Source organism: Sus scrofa, chromosome 13, assembly GCF_054392235.1.
Source record: "Sus scrofa isolate SSC_HxYL_T2T_F1_AM1 chromosome 13, Sscrofa_HxYL_maternal_Yorkshire_Landrace_v2.0, whole genome shotgun sequence".
Classification (NCBI taxonomy): Eukaryota; Metazoa; Chordata; class Mammalia; order Artiodactyla; family Suidae; genus Sus; species Sus scrofa.
The window spans coordinates 92,647,189-92,663,604 of record NC_139395.1 but is presented as its reverse complement, the minus strand read 5'-3'; the positions used below and the strand labels follow the sequence as shown (position 1 = coordinate 92,663,604).

Below are 16,416 nucleotides of genomic sequence, written 5' to 3'. Positions count from 1 at the left end.
ATGCGCTGCTCTCACAACTCATTTCAGAATTTCAAATTTCACATTTGCCAAAGTAATTTCTAGCAATCTGACACTGATTAAGTCATAACATTCTCTTTACTGGTGCTTTTATTAAACATTAACTTCTACACTGGTCCTCTGAAATCTAAGAAAAAAAGCACTAAGACAATATCATGTTATTCCAAATGTTAAGGATGAAGGAATTTGTTCACTTAATTCTTTTGTCCTATTTTTACTGTATTTACAATTTATTTAATTCACCTCAAATGTCTATGCTAAGTTCAAGGAAGTTAACTGTATCAAATTCAAATCATTTATTTCCTTTTCCTATTTGTTATTTAAACACTGATAACAAAATATTTTAAAAGCATTTTACTTATCAAGTCAAAGCTATTATTATTTGATGTATTATCACCAATTACTTAGCTCAGGTTTCATAAACAATACAAAGCACTAGCCTATATAAACTTAACATATTCCATCCAGTTTTCCTTTAAATTTACCAAAGTGAAAACTCTAATTACAAAACTACAAGAAAACTACAGATTTAGTAAACAGATTAACTTACTGAAAAAATCTTTAAAGACGTTGAACCAATCCATTTTGAAAAAAATCCCGTGCTCTCTTTTGTCAGTTTGTTAACCCAGCTCAGGAGAATTCTCAGTATAAACTTCCTGGTTCTGCAACATGAAACTCCCCACACCCGATCCATGTGACTTGGCCCACACCCAGGCAATAGAAAGTTTTCCTGAGGCTTCTTTCTTCCCATAACATTTTCCCCCGAACTCTAACAGAATCTATAAAACAAGTATATCATAATGGCCACAAATGGTCTGACCTTACTTTTCAGACTTACTTTGGAAGAAGCTTTAAAACATACAAACTTTTTTCAGTGGATGAAAATATATTCATGTATTCATTCTTTCTTTGTTTTCTCCTTTTTCTTCTTAACCTTCATACAATGTCTCCACAATCATTGTGAAATAAATCCATTAATTATATGGAACATATAAGTTACCAAAAAGGGCTTCAAAAATTCTGAGAAAAGAGGGGAGGCTGTCCAATGCAAAAGCCGGATTCACATCATCTATACATTACATATAAATCATGACCTTAATTTTTTTTCTTTTTAGGGCTGTACCCACAGGATATGGAAGTTCCTAGGCTGGGGGTCAAATCAGAGCTGCAGCTGCCAGCCTATGCTACAGCCACAGCAACAAAGGTTTCTGAGCTGCATCTGTGACCTATGTTGCAGCTTGTTGCAACACCAGATCTTTTAATCTACTGATCAAGGCCAGGGATCAAACCCATATCTTCATGGATACTAGCCATATTCTTAACCCGCTGAGCCACAATGGGAACTCCCTGGATCATGACCTTAAAACAGAATGTTTCCAAGCATTCTGGAATAGATAGCAAGAATTGTAATATGGTAATAAAACTAACAGTGATAGCCTCAAACTTAAATATAGTCTTGCTAAAATCATCTAAATAACATCAGAAAACTGTATGGAAGGTTTCCCAGGAATATTAACAAATAATAAAAATTGTATTTAATTAGGCTTTTAAAACTGATATGCAGTCACACCTAATACTGGGATATTTCTCCTCTTTGCTCTATATTAGTTTTTTCACTATCTTTTGTTAATTACTGTCACACTTGCTCTAGTTCCAGGATACCACTATCCTTTTAAAAAGGGACAGAGGAGTTCCCGTCATGGCGCAGTGGTTAACGAATCCGACTAGGAACCATGAGGTTGCGGGTTCGATCCCTGCCCTTGCTCAGTGGGTTAACGATCCGGCGTTGCCGTGAGCAGTGGTGTAGGTTGCAGACGTGGCTCGGGCATAGGCTGGCAGCTACAGCTCCGATTAGACCCCTAGCCTGGGAACCTCCATATGCCGCGGGAGCGGCCCAAGAAATAGCAAAAAGACAAAAAATAAATAAATTAATTAAAAAGGGACATAAAAGTTCATCTAGGTGTGGATCTAGTCTTTCCTGTGCCTTCATCACTATGAGGCATTCTTTATTGATAGAAGTTACCTTCATTTCCCCCAATACCACTAATGAATATGCTTTAAATAAACGTCAGAAGTATTCCTGGTTCTAACTTTCTTCAGCTATTAAAGAACAGTCTCTTTCTAACTCTTTCATTCATAAGTAGAATGTGTCTGACAGTATCCATGAGGTTGCAGGTTTGATTCCTGACATCACTCAGGGGTTAAGTATCTGGTGTTGCTGTGGCTGTGGTACAGGCCAGCTACTGGAGCTCCGATTCAACCCCTAGCCTGGAAACTTCCATAAGCCACAAGTGAGGCCATAAAGATTTTAAAAATAAAGAAATAAAAACTAATATTAAAGGATTTATATTCAAAACCTTAAAATCTCAAAAAAAAAGTAACCCTTAAAGCAGTTAAATATCATGTGAAAGTTCAGATTAATAATTCCGTTTATTAAATTAGCTTTAGAATACTGGAAATGTTTTTCAGCTCAGAAACCAATATTCTATACTTTATAACTTATTTTGAATTGTACTATGTTTTAGTTTTTACTGTTTATAATGGTTAAAAACATAAAAGATTTGTCTTCTATTACTAGTAATGGAAAGAACATGCGAGTATAAAATAGCAATAATGTTAAATAAGAAATAAAACCAAATATAAAGCAGTTAGTCAATAATATTATATTTCATATCCACTAATCATTGCCACATTACTCCCAAATGATCTTTTTGTTTTTTGTTTTTTTTTTTGTCTTTTTGCTATTTCTTGGGCCGCTCCCTCGGAATGCCAGCCAAGGCTGTTGCTTTTTTTTTTTTTTTTTTTTTGTCTAAAATGATCTTTTTACAAGGAGAAATTTTACTTTTATATATATATATATATACACACACACACACACACACACACATATACAAAGAACTATTAATTAACAGCATGCTTGCCTGAATACCTGAGGGAAATTCTGTCCCTCCCAATTCCTTCCTGTCAGCCAGGAAGAATTTTTTTATAAAAAGAGAGACTAGCCCTCATTTGCGCATATTTCCTTCCTATCACAGCTTTGCAAAGCCCAGTGTGAAGTAGGTTCTCCTATCTCTGGCCCTAATGGAAGGCCAGTAAAAACAAACAAACAACTTACAGTTAAGGGAAGAAAGAGGAAAAAAGAGAATCAAAATAAGAAAGAGATCAGTTTTGTCAATGCTAATCTACTACAATTAATGATCCACAATTTAAAACTCTTTTATCAAAATAAAGAATAAAACGATGGCTTGTTTTTAAAAGCAAAATGTGAGCCATTAGACATAAAAAACAGCAATGTATCTTATAAAATAAGTTGCCTTAATGACAAGGAGGACATGCTCATTTATCCCCATCTCAATTAGATGTAGAATCTGCCTAAATTCCTTTTTTTTTTTTTTTTTTTACTTTTAGGGCCGCATCCGCAGCATATGGAGGTTTCCAGACTAGACGTCTAATTGGAGCTACAGCTACCAGCCTACACCACAGCCACAGCAATGTGGGATTTGAGCAACATCTGTGACCTCCACCAGAGCTCACGGCAACACCAGATCCTTAACCCACTGAGCAAAGCCAGAGATCGAACCAGCATCCTCATGGATCCTAGTCAGGTTTGTTGACCACTGAGCCACAAAGGGAACTCCCAATCTGGCTAAATTCTAATAGGCACTCTTGGTTCAAGAAGCCCCTGATAGAAGATCAGAGTCAGCTTCACTGACAGCATCACTCTAGCTTGACTCTTGAATTCTGGCCAAACCCATTAGCCAGATTTAAAGAAACTAGCCTTCACTGGTCTCCTGACTTGAACACCTGCTATGAGCCAAGCTTACCTTGGCTAGCTGAAATCCTGGCCCTGGGATTTTCTAGTCAATTCTGCCCAAAGCTGCTAAAATTCTGTACAAAGAACCAAGCTCTAGCATCCATTTAAAAGCAAGTATTGCTGTTCGTTTAATACAAAAATAACTTACCTAAGGTATCTTTTAGGTTTTTTACAATAGATGCTTTCCGGGCACTGTTTTTCCTTTCCACATAGTTAGAAGGCACAAAACCTGTTTTATTCATCGAATTTCGTACTCGCCACCAGGACTTAGAATCATCCAAAAGCCATAGTCTCTCATTCTTCTTGATGTCAAGCTCTTGTTCTTGTTGTGCAACATAATCAAATTTGGCTACTACCACCACTTCTTCTGCCATTTTTCAGCAGCTTCTGCACTGTAACCACATAGAAAATATTTAGATAAAGTTTAACTAGTAGTAGTCTACATGCTTTTCAAAAGAGACATGCCTAAGAACCTAAGAGCACTGAACAACTAAAATATCAAACTAAAAATAAAAGTATGAAAAAATTAAAACACCAGGCATATACTAATCAACACAAAACTGGTATAGAATAACACACAAAAGGACTTTAAGACAAAGCCATTACTAATGATAAATAAATTCACTACATCATGATAAACAGCCTTATTATATAACAGCTAAACTTATACGTACTATTAATATAGCTCCAAAATAAATGGATAGAAATGCAAGGAAAAAACTGACAAATCTGGTGTCAGTATAATTTTTAACATATTTATCTCAGTAATAAATCAAGGAACCAAAAAATTAGGCTAAAGAAAAACTGACATCATAACCATTAAGTTTGATGTAATAAACATATACAGGAGTTCTTGTTGTGGCTCAGCAGGTAACAAACCTGACTAGTATCCATGAGGATGAGGGTTACATCCCTGGCCTCCCTCAGTGGGTTAAGGATCTGGCAATGAGCTGTGGTATGGGTCACAGACACGACTCAGATCCTGAGTTGCTGTGGCTGTGGCATATGCCAGCAGCTGCAGCTCTGATTCCACCCCTAGCCCAGGAGCTTTCATATGCTGCAGGTGTGGCCATGAAAAGCAAGCAAACAAACAAAAACTTACAGACAGAAGAATACAAAGAGAACATATACAAAAATCGATCAAATGCTAGGCCCTACCTTTTTCATGTACTTGGTATCCTACAAACATACTCTTTGACAATCATAACAAAAAGACACATTTTTAAAAACTCGAGTCAAAGAAGAAGTCATAAGAGAATTCTGAAAATACTTATAAGTAAAATATTAAAAAATATATATATAGCTAACTACGTGGGATACAGTAAAAGAAGTATACAGAAGGAGATTCTCAGTTGTAAATAGTTACATCATAAATAAGAAAAGCTAAATTAACTGATCATCTGTCATCAGAAAAGTGGAATAAAAATAGCTAAAAAGGAAATGTACAAATAAAAGAATTTAATGAAACAGAGACAGAGAAAGCTTAAAGAAACAAAAGGTAGTTCTTCATCATGACTAAAAAATGGACATAGTTCTGGCAAGACTGATCAATGAAAAAAGGGAAAAAGTACACCCAAATACCAAGAATAAAAAAGGAGTTGTGGAGTTCCCGTCATGGCGTAGTAGTTAACAAATTCGACTAGGAACCATGAGGTTGCGGGTTTGATCCCTGGCCTTGCTCAGTGGGTTAAGGATCCAGCATTGCCATGAGCTATGGTATAGGTTGCAGACATGGCTCAGGTCCTGCGTTGTGGCTCTGGTGTAGGCCAGCAGCTACAACTCTGATTAGACCCCTAGCCTGGGAATCTTCATATGCCGTGGGATCGGCCCTAGAAAAGGTAAAAAGATAAAAAGACAAAAAAAAAAACAAAAAAAAAGAGTCGTAATTATAGATGCTACAGACATTCAAAAGACATGGCAGTATTAAAAACTATCTGTAAATCTGAGAAGAAAAATGTACAAAAGTACATTTTATGAAAAAAAATAACAAAAGTAGTAAAAATTGAATCAGTCACTAAGAAATCTGCTGATAACAAAAACATCAGGACCAGATGGTTTTACAGGCAAGTTTTATGAAAATTCAAGGAACAAATAACTCCAATTTATACAGATTCTTTTAGAACAAAGAAAGGAAATGCTACAAGCCTAACTCACTCCTGAACCAAGATTAGCTCTTGGCTTTCTTCAGAGAGATTATTTTACATAAGTAGCTACCTCTGGTTTTGGATGTAGAACAGCATCGTTTTCTCAACAATGAAGCAAATTCTTCAATGTACCCAGGAAAACGCATTTTAATCTAGAATTCAACAAACCCTAGCATTCAAGTGTAGATACTTTTATATCTACAAGGTAGATACTTTGTTAAGGGTATTACAAGGCCTCAAAAACCTACCACCGTCTTCTAAAAGAATGATTCAAGCATGTACAGTAGCAAAATAACTAATGCTTAAAAAATAGGATGATGTGGTATTCAAGAAATGATGAACAGAAGAAAGAAAAATTAATTTGTATTCTTGCAGTTTTTCTGTTTAAAATTATTTCCAAATAAAAAGTTATAACAAAGTCTAAATATTACTAATGCATGATGTAAAAAATTACAAGTGACAGATTTTCTGAGACCCTGAAAAGCAGGGAGATTTTTTTTTTTTTTGTCTTTTTGCCGTTTCTTGGGCCGCTCCCGCGGCATATGGAGGTTCCCAGGCTAGGGGTCCAATCGGAGCTGTAGCCACCGGCCTACACCAGAGCCACAGCAACTCGGGATCCGAGCCGTGTCTGCAACCTACACCACAGCTCATGGCAATGCCAAATCCCCAACCCACTGAGCAAGGCCAGGGATCGAACCCACAACCTCATGGTTCCTAGTCGGATTTGTTAGCCACTGAGCCACAATGGGAACTCCAACAGGGAGATATTTTTTAAGGGATACTTGGGAACTGACCGTGAGCCCTTCCATGTGGGAACCTGCTCTTATCCCCCCATAATTTGTCTATACATTTAATAAAATTTAATTCTAGGTCCCAGTGGAATTTATTCTGAAATTTTGACACACTGATTTTTAAATATATCTAGAAAAGTAAACATATAAAACTGGCAAATATTTTTTTGGGGAAAAAAAGAAGGAGTTCCCATCATGGCGCAGCGGAAACAGAGCCAACAAGGAAGCATGAGGTTGGGGGTTCCATCCCTGGCTTCGCTCAGTGGGTTAAGGATCCAGTGTTGCCATGAGCTGCGGTGTAGGTCGCAGACATGGCTTGGATCCTGCGTTGTTGTGGCTCTGGTGTAGGCCAGCAGCTATAGCTCTGATTAGACCTCTTGCCTGGGAACCTCCATATGCTGCAGTGTGGCCCTAAAAAGATGAAAGACCAAAAAAAAAAAAAAAAAAGTGTAAGAGTTATAGATGAGAAGCTAGTACAAAAATAAGAGTTGGTGTAATAGTTTATAGACTGTACATCCAGCATTCATTTTCTCTTTTCCTAACAGTATCCCAATTATCCTCCTAGTTGCTACCTCATTATTATTATTTTAGCCACGCAATTTGGGGGAATGACTCTAGCTTCAAAGTTATTCTAATGTAAGACAGGACTGACAGCCCATCTAAGCCAATCATGACAATTTCTCCCCTACCAAGTTTGCCTATGTTAGACCACTTAAAATCAACAGTATGTAAGGAAAACTATGCTAGCAATTTCAGGGAAATGACTGACTCTTGAAAAACACAGTAAAAGACTGTCTCTGTATTTTGTTGTGGACAGATGTGAGAACTGGAACATCTTGTCACCAGCTGAAGAATGAAGCTCACAAACAAGTGTGAAAGGAGAGATGCTGGGAAATAAAGCCAGAGCTGCTGAAACAGATACTAAGAACTGCTCTCTAAACCACCAGTTCCTTGAGCTCATGTATTTCTTTATTATGTTAAGACAGTTTTAGTTGGGGTTTGTTCTTTTCAGTTGAAAGTTCCCCCTACAGGCAAATATACCTTATCAGACATCAAAATGCCCTAAAATATTAAGGCCCTAAAATACTAAGGCAATTTAAAAGAATATGATATTTGTATAGAATCAAATAGACCAGTAGAATATAAATTGAGATCCGCAGACCTACCTTCAGGTGGTTTTAAAAGCCCTTTTCTCTAATGTAATAGCTAATCTGTTCTAGTTTAGGTCTAGAACCTACAAAAAAATCATTTTTTTAAATAAGTACTTACTTCAAAGTACTTAATAAAAAAAAAGAATTTTTGTATGTATTTTCCCACTAAACATTTACAGTAGTTCACCCAGGCCTAATTCAAAAGCAAGGAATTTTTTAAAGTTACTTCCTCTAAATAAAGTCCTTCCAAAGCAGTCTACTTAGTTTTCACAAAAGCAACTTTTTTCCAGCACTATTTTTGTTAAATTATATAATATGTAAGATTATATTGATGCACACCTGAAAGAAACAGTACATCTAACTCTTGGTAAGCTGATTCAACTCAGCTGAAATATGAGAGAGTGGAAATATGTCAAGAATACCAAATTATATATTTCATAACAGAAATAGACGGGTTTAGTTAATTACGCAAGTCAGCTAACTTCTCCTACATGTCTATAAATATGCAAATATACAAGAATTTCACATACAACCAGGGCATTTCAAATCATTAAAGAATGAATTATTCAATAACTGATACTAAGAATACTATCTACTTGCCCTACCTCACACTAAACACAAAAGTAAATTAGAGGACTACCATTTCCACAAAGACATAGTGGTACTTTTCTTTATTTCTCCAGCTAAGTAGAAGTAAAAACCCTGGACATCTTATATGAAACAAACAATAGAAAACTCTTAAAGGTAAAGAGAAGGCAGCTCAGCTAGGAACCTCAGGACCCAAGTAAACAATGTAGTGGTGAAATTCTTAGGTTTTCTTTTTGCCTGATATATTCTAAAGTTGGACCTAACAGGCACAGAAAAAAACAACAGAAACAGTAAAACCCAGTGCTCTTAAGACAGTGGATCAAAAAAGGGACCTCCTAGCAAGACAGAAAACTTAGACAATAAACATTCTCTTCTCCAGTCAGACACTACTGGATAAAAACTGGCTCCACCTGTACCAGTGTAAGGCCAAGGAGAAAAGACTTCCTACTCTTGAGAAGCTATTAAAGGGCACCCCAACATCTCTGTCTGGTGGTATAAGTAAAGATCAGTTGAGGCTTTATTACCCAAAGCCAGACAGACCAGCAAGGATGTAAAAGAAATTATTAACACATTCAACCAACACAATCTAACCAACATTTATATAATATTCCACACGATCTAACAACAGTAAAATATACATGCTTTCCAAGTGCCCATGGAACAAACACCAAGACAGACCATATCCTGAACCATGAAATAAACCTCAACAAATTGAAAATAACTGAAGTCATACAGTGTATTCTCTGACTACAATAGGATCAAACTAGAACTCTATAATACAAAGACATCTAAATATCTAGAACATACTTCTAAATAATCCATGGGTCAAAGAAGTCTCAGAGTTCCCATCATGACCCAGCAGTAACAAACCCAACTAGTATGCATGAGAATGTGGGTTTCATCCCTGGCCTTGCTCAGTGTGTTAACAGTGTTGCTGTGAGCTGTAGTGTAGTTGCAGACGTGGCTTGGATCCCATGTTGCTGTGGCTGTGGCATAGACTGGGAGCCACAGCTCTAATTCAGCTCCTAGCTGGAAACTTCCATATGCCTCAGGTGCGGCCCTAAAAAAGACCAAAAAAAAAAAAAAAAAAGAAAGAAGTCTTAAGGAAAATAAATTATTAAACTAAAATGAAAATACAACCTATTAAAATTTTTGTGATACAAGACGAAACTGCAAAAATCAACTGTATTTCTATATACTAGCAATGAATACATGGACACCAAAATTAAAAGCAGTAACATCTATAATAAAGGGAAAAAAATGAAAGAAATGTGAATCTAACAAAAATATGAAGACTTTATGTTAAAAAATATAAATGCAGATGAAAGAAACAAAGAAAATCTAGTTGTTTATGGAATGGAAGATTCAACACAGAAAAGATGTCAATTTTTTCCAAATTGATATATGCGGGTTATTCTTATTAAAATCCCAGCAAAAAAAATTATATATATATAGACATTATCATTCTATGATTTTATGGAAAGACAAAATAACTAAAATAGCTAAAACAACTTCTAAAAGTTAGAATAAAGTGAGCAAAAACTTACTATGTAGCTACAGTAAGTCAAGATTATATGGTGTTTACAAAGGGACAGACACATGTATCAATGGAACAAAACAGAAAATCTGAAAACAGACCCATGCAAATATGCCCTGCTGAGTTTTGACAAAGTAAAAGTAATTCAGTGGAGGAAAAATAAATAGCTTTCTCAACAAATGCTGCAAGAGCTAATGGACACCAAGAGGCAAACAAAAAAAAAATGTACACTGACCTAACCTCACAGCTCATACAAACAATAACTCAAAATGGATGACAACCTTAAATACAAAATGTTTAGAAAAATATATGAAAGAAAATCTTCAGGCTACAGAGCTAGGCAAAGAGTTCTTAGACTTGACACTAAAAAGTAAGATCCATAAAAGGAAAAACTTAACAGTAGAAAAACAGCTCCAACTAGAAAACAAGCAAAAGACATAAGGAGACATTAACTGAAGCTATTATTGATGGCAAACAAGCACATGAAAGGATGCTAATCATCATTAGCTACTAAGAAAATGAAAATTAAAACCACACTGAGACATCACTACATATGTATTAGAATGGCTAAAATAAAAGAGTAACAACACCACATGCTGACAAGGATATGCTGAAAGTCAATCACTTATACACTGCTGATGAGAATTTTAAATGGTGCAGATACCCTGGAAAATAGTTTCAGTTTCTTATAAAACTAAACATGCAACTACCATACAACTGAACGACTGTATACCCAAGTACTTATTCCAGAGAAATGAAGACTTAAAGTCATGGAAAAACCTTTACATGGATGTTTATAGCAACTTTATTTGTAACAGTCAAAAACTGTCAACTGCCTAGAAGACCTTCAACAGGCAAATAGTTAAACTATGGTACATTCATACCATGGAATACTACTCAGCAATAAAAAGGAAAAAAAAAAACTGATATAGCAAAAACCTGGATGTATCTCCAGGGAATTATACTGAATAGGAAAAAAAAAAGGGACCAATCCCAAAGGTTATTACATATTATATAATTACATTAATCTGACATTCTTTTTTTTTTTTTGTCTTTTGTCTTTTTAGGGCCACACCCACAGCATATGGAGGTTCCCATGCTAGGGGTCTAATCAGAGCTGTTGCTGCCGGCCTACGCCAGAGCCACAGCAACACCAGATCTGAACCGTGTCTGTGACCTACACCGCAGTTCATGGCAACACCGGATCCTTAACCCTCTGAGCGAGGCCAGGATTGAACACACAACCTCATGGTTCCTAGTCAGATTCCTTTCCACTGCGCCACAACGGAACTCTTGACATTCTTGATATAGCAAAATTATAGAAATGGTGAAGAGATTAATGGTTGCTTGGGGTTATGGATGAAGTGGGAGAGGGAAGGAAGTAGGTACGGTTATAAAAGGGCTGCATGAGGGATTCTTGTGATAATGGAAATGTTTGGTATCTTGACTATCAATATTAATATTGTTTGCTATACTGTACTATACTTTTGCCAGATGTTACCATTGGGGGAAACTGAGTAAAGGATAAACTGGATCTCAAAGGTTTAAGATTTCTTAAGAAATCTTAAGATAACTGCACATGGATATATAATTATCTCAAAATTAAAAGTTTAACTGAAATAGAAGACTAATTAAAAACAAAACAGGAGTTCCCGTCATGGCTCAGTGGTTAACGAATCTGACTAGGAACCATGGGGTTGTGGGTTCAAACCCTGGCCTTGCTCAGTGGGTTAAGGATCCGACCTTGCCGTGAGCTGTGGTGTAGGTCACAGATGTGGCTCGGATCCTGCGTTGCTGTGGCTGTGCGTAGGCTGGCAGTTACAGCTCCGATTCGATGCCTAGCCTGGGAATCTCCATATGCTGTGGGAGCGGCCCAAGAAATGCCAAAAAAAAAAAAAAAAAGACAAAGAAAAAACACAAATAAAAACAAAACAAAAAATACAGAAATAACACTTTCATATTCTTGATGCAAGGAAGTCTTTTATTATCATGAATCCAGTATTAAAAACTATAAAATGAAAAAACTTTAACTTTGGTACAGCAAAGGACATTAATATCTATAAATTATCACAAACTTAGTGACTTAGAACAACACAAATTTATCATCTCTGTCCTAGAGGTCAGACGTATGAAATGATTATTATGGGTTAAAATCAAAGTGTTGGCAGAATTATATTACTTCTATAATGAAGAAGTACTGTGCCGTAGTTAGAAGCATCTGTATTAGAAAAGAACTCTCACATACCACTATGAAATGAACTTCAGGATATACTGTTATATTTTGAAAGCAAGGTTAAGCAGTTCTCATTGTGGCACAGTGGAAACGAATCTGACTAGCAACCATGAGGTTGTGGGTTCGATCCCTGGCCTCGCTTAGTGGGTTAAGGATCCTGTGTTGCTGTGGCTGTGGTATAGGCCGGTGGCTACAGCTCCGATTTGACCCCTAGCCTGGGAACCTCCACGTGCCCTGGGTGTGGCCCTAAAAAGCGAAAAATAAGTAAATAAATAAATAAATAAATAAAGCAAGGTTCAGAGAATATATATACATAGTGTGTCTCTTCCTTATGTGTGTGCATATGTTTTGTTATGGGAGGACATGAAAACTGGAATTTCTGATTTCCTACAAACTGTGTGGTTTAAATTAACAAAATTTCTTCTATCATAGATCTGAGGTATCAATCAAAGATATAATCAAGAAGTCTGAAGTCAAGGTGTTGACAGGGCTGTACTACCTCTGAAGGCTCTAAGAAACAATCTGTACTTTGCCTCTTATAGCTTTCGGTGGCTGTCAGCATTTGCTGTGGCTGCATCATTCTAACTCTGCCTCTGCGGTCACACTGCCTCCTCCTTCTCTTCTGTCAAACCTCCCTCTGCTTCACTCTTACAAAGATACTTGTCACTGGATTTAGAGTCTACCAGAAAACTCAGGCAATTATCCTCCTCTCAAAATCCTCAAATTAATTAATCACACATTTTTCACATAAATATTTACAAATTCTAGGGATTAGGAAATCTTTTTGTGGACTGCCATTCAGCATACTTCAACAGAGGAAAGACTGTATAAACCTGAAGAAAGATCAATAAAAATTATCCAATCTGAAGAACAGAGGGGAGGGAAATAATTTTGAAAAAGAAAGAAAAGGGCTTCAGGGACTAATGGCACAGTATCGAAAGAGCTAATATTTATGTCTTTATAATCTCTAAAGAAAAGATACTGGTGCAGAAAAAAATATTTGAAGAAGTAATGGTTGAAACTTTCCCCGAAATTGCAAAAGGCATATATTTACAGATTGGAAAAAACTAAGCAAACCCATAGTAGGATAAACTCTAATCATGCCGACCTGTCATAATCTACTAAAAACCATAAATTAAAAAAAATTCTTGAAAGCAACCAGAAAAAAACCCAACATATTGTATGCAGGCCAGTGGACCTCAACTGGGGTTTATTTCACATCCAGGGGATATGTGACAATATGTGGAGTTATTTCTTACTGTCGCAGCTTGGGGGGTGCTAATAGGTGGAAGCCAGGGATAATGCTAAACATCCTATAATGAACAGGATAGGCCTCCAAAAGAAATTACTCAATCCAAAGTGCTAAGGTTGAGAAATCCTTATATAGAGGCAATATAAACAACAGGATTTTTCAGCAGAAACTATGAACCACATCTTTAAAATGCTAAAAGAAAACAACTGACAACCCATATTCTATATTCATTGAAAATAGCCTTCAGGAATGAAATAAGATATTCTCAGATAAAGAAAAACTAAATGACTTCATTGCCAACAGACTGGCTCTAAAAGAAATGTAAAGGAAGTTTATTAAAAGAAAAACGGTATCAGAGGAAAACCTAAAACTTCAGGAATGAAAGAAGAGCAACAAAAATGGGAAATATCTGGGTGGATAAGAATATTTTTCATCTCTTAAATTTTAAAATATACATAGCTCTTAAATTGGAATATTACAATATTTTCATGGGGGAATTTCAACATATATATGTATAATTCATGTGACAACTACAAAAAGTGGGGAAGGCAATAGAAACTATGCAATTGTAAGGCTTTATTTTCTATCTGAAGTGGTAAAATACAAACTCTAGATATACTGTGAAAATTAAGTATATGTAATAATCTTAGGGCAATCGGCCAAAAAAAAAAAAAAAAAAAAAAAGACAAGAGATTAAAGCCAAAAGCCAATAGATACATTAAAATGAATACTAAAATAATACCCAATCCAAAAGAAGGGAAAGGGAAAATCAAAATTAAAAAACACAAGGAACAAACAATAACAAATAATAAAATTCAAACATATCAATAATTAAATAAATGATTTAAACACACTAATTAAAAAACAGACTATCAAATCAAATTAATAAACAAGACCCAACTGTTTACAAAAACCAATTTTAAATATAATGCTATACAGCAGAGTTCTCCTTGTGGTACTCCAGCTTGTCTCTGTGGAGGCTCCAGTTCAATTCCTAGCTTGGTGCAGCAGGTTAAGGATCCTGCACTGCTGCAGCTGTTGGTGTAGGTTGCAGCTCTGGCTCAGATTTGATCCCTGGCCCAGGAACTTCCATATGCTGCAGGTATTGCCAAAAAAGGGAAAATAAATAAATAAATAAAAATGTTATACAGATTAAAAGTAATAGGATCATGCACATACCAATCAAAAGAAAGCTGGAGAAGCTATATTAGTATCTGACAAGGTAAATTTCAAAACAAGAAAAATTATCAGGTGTGAGTTAACGAGAAAAAGGTAAATTCATCAAGACAAAACAACAATCCTAAATGTATATGTACTTAACAAGAGTTCCAAAATACATGAAGCAAAAACTACTATAACAAAGAAATAATAAATCCGCAATTATTCTTAGATAACAAGAACGCTACTATCAGTAATATACAGAACAAGGAGACAGAAAAGCAGCAAAGATATAGAAGATTTAAACATCATCTTCAACCAAATGAATCTAATCGACTTACACTATACTCAACAGGAACATACGTACATATCTTTTCAAGTATATATAGAATATTCATCAAGACATACCATATTCTGGACCATAAAACAAACCTTAATAAACGTAAAAGAATTCATATCATACAACTTATGTTCTCTGACCATGATGGAATTAAACTAGAAGTTAGTAACAGAAAGATAACTGGAAAATCTCTAAATATTTTGAAATTAAACAATACGCTTCTAAACAATTCATATATCAAAGTGTCTTCTCAAGAGAAATTAGAAAAAAAAATTTTTTTCCTTTCACAGCCACACCTGCAGCATATGGACATTACTGGACTAGGGGTCAAATCAGAGCTGCAGCTGCCTACCTATGGCACTGCCACACAACACGGGATCCAAGCCGCATCTACTACACCACAGCCTGCAACAATGCCGAATCCTTAACCCACTGAGCAAAGCCAGGGATCAAACCTGCACCTTTACAGACACTATATGACTCACTGAGCCGTAAGAACTCCTAGAAAATATTTTGAATTGAAAGAAAATGAAAACACAACGTATGATAAAATTTGTTGGATGAAGCTAAAACACTGCTTAGAAAGAAATTAACGCTGTTAATGAAGTATTAGAAAAGAAGAAAGGTCTCAAATCAATAATTTAAGCTTCCACCTTAAGGAACCACAAAGAAGAGCACATTAATCCCAAAAGAAACAGAAGGACTTAATAAAGACCAGAAACAGTGAGACTGAAACATGAAAATGACTGAAACCAAAAAGATGTTTTGAGAAAGATAAGAAAACTGACAACCCTCTAGCAAGAATGACCAAAAATACAAATTGTCAGAAATGAGAGAATACCATTATAGACCTAAAGACATTAAAAATATAATAAAAGAATACCACTGTTTTGGTCTAAGTGTTTCTGTCCCCCCAAAATTCATGGTGAAATCCTAAGCCCCATAAAGTGATGGTATTAGAAGGCAGGGCCTCTGGGAGATAAATAGGTCATAAGCATGGAGCTCTCAGGAATGGAATTAAGTACTCTTCCCACCCAGGCTGTGGTGTTTTGTATTAGTAGTCAAAATATTCTAAGACAAAACACTGGTACCAAGAAGTGGGAGTGCTACTGTAACAAATACCTGAAGCAGATTTGGAACAAGATAATGGGCAGAGGCTGGTAGAGTCTAGATGAGCATGGGACAGAAATATATAAATATTTGACATTTAACATATTAACATATTTGACATTTGACATATTAAGATATCTAATATTTTAAGCAGACAAAATATTTGAACAGACACTTCACCAAAGAAGATATATGGATGGCATATAAGCATATGAAAAGCATACTGGAAAAAGTCAATATAGCTGCGAGTGGACTATTAAGGGCAGTTTCTCCCCAAGGC

General features: G+C 35.8%; 2 protein-coding genes across 6 annotated transcripts in view; both read right to left on the bottom strand.

The window, feature by feature from the left end:
* The window catches only part of IL20RB (interleukin 20 receptor subunit beta), a 991,209-nt gene that overhangs the window by 61,723 nt on the left and 913,070 nt on the right, over window positions 1–16,416 (bottom strand). The gene's annotated exons all lie outside the window — the stretch shown is intronic.
* Window positions 1–16,416, bottom strand: part of NCK1 (NCK adaptor protein 1) — a 78,485-nt gene that overhangs the window by 17,375 nt on the left and 44,694 nt on the right. For 3 of the 5 annotated variants that reach the window (XM_021068316.2, XM_084986671.1, XM_021068315.2), the window contains exon 2: window positions 3,981–4,224. In XM_021068316.2, coding sequence (XP_020923975.1) covers window positions 3,981–4,206 — 226 coding nt within the window. In that variant the 5' untranslated portion in view covers window positions 4,207–4,224. 5 annotated transcript variants of the gene reach the window in all.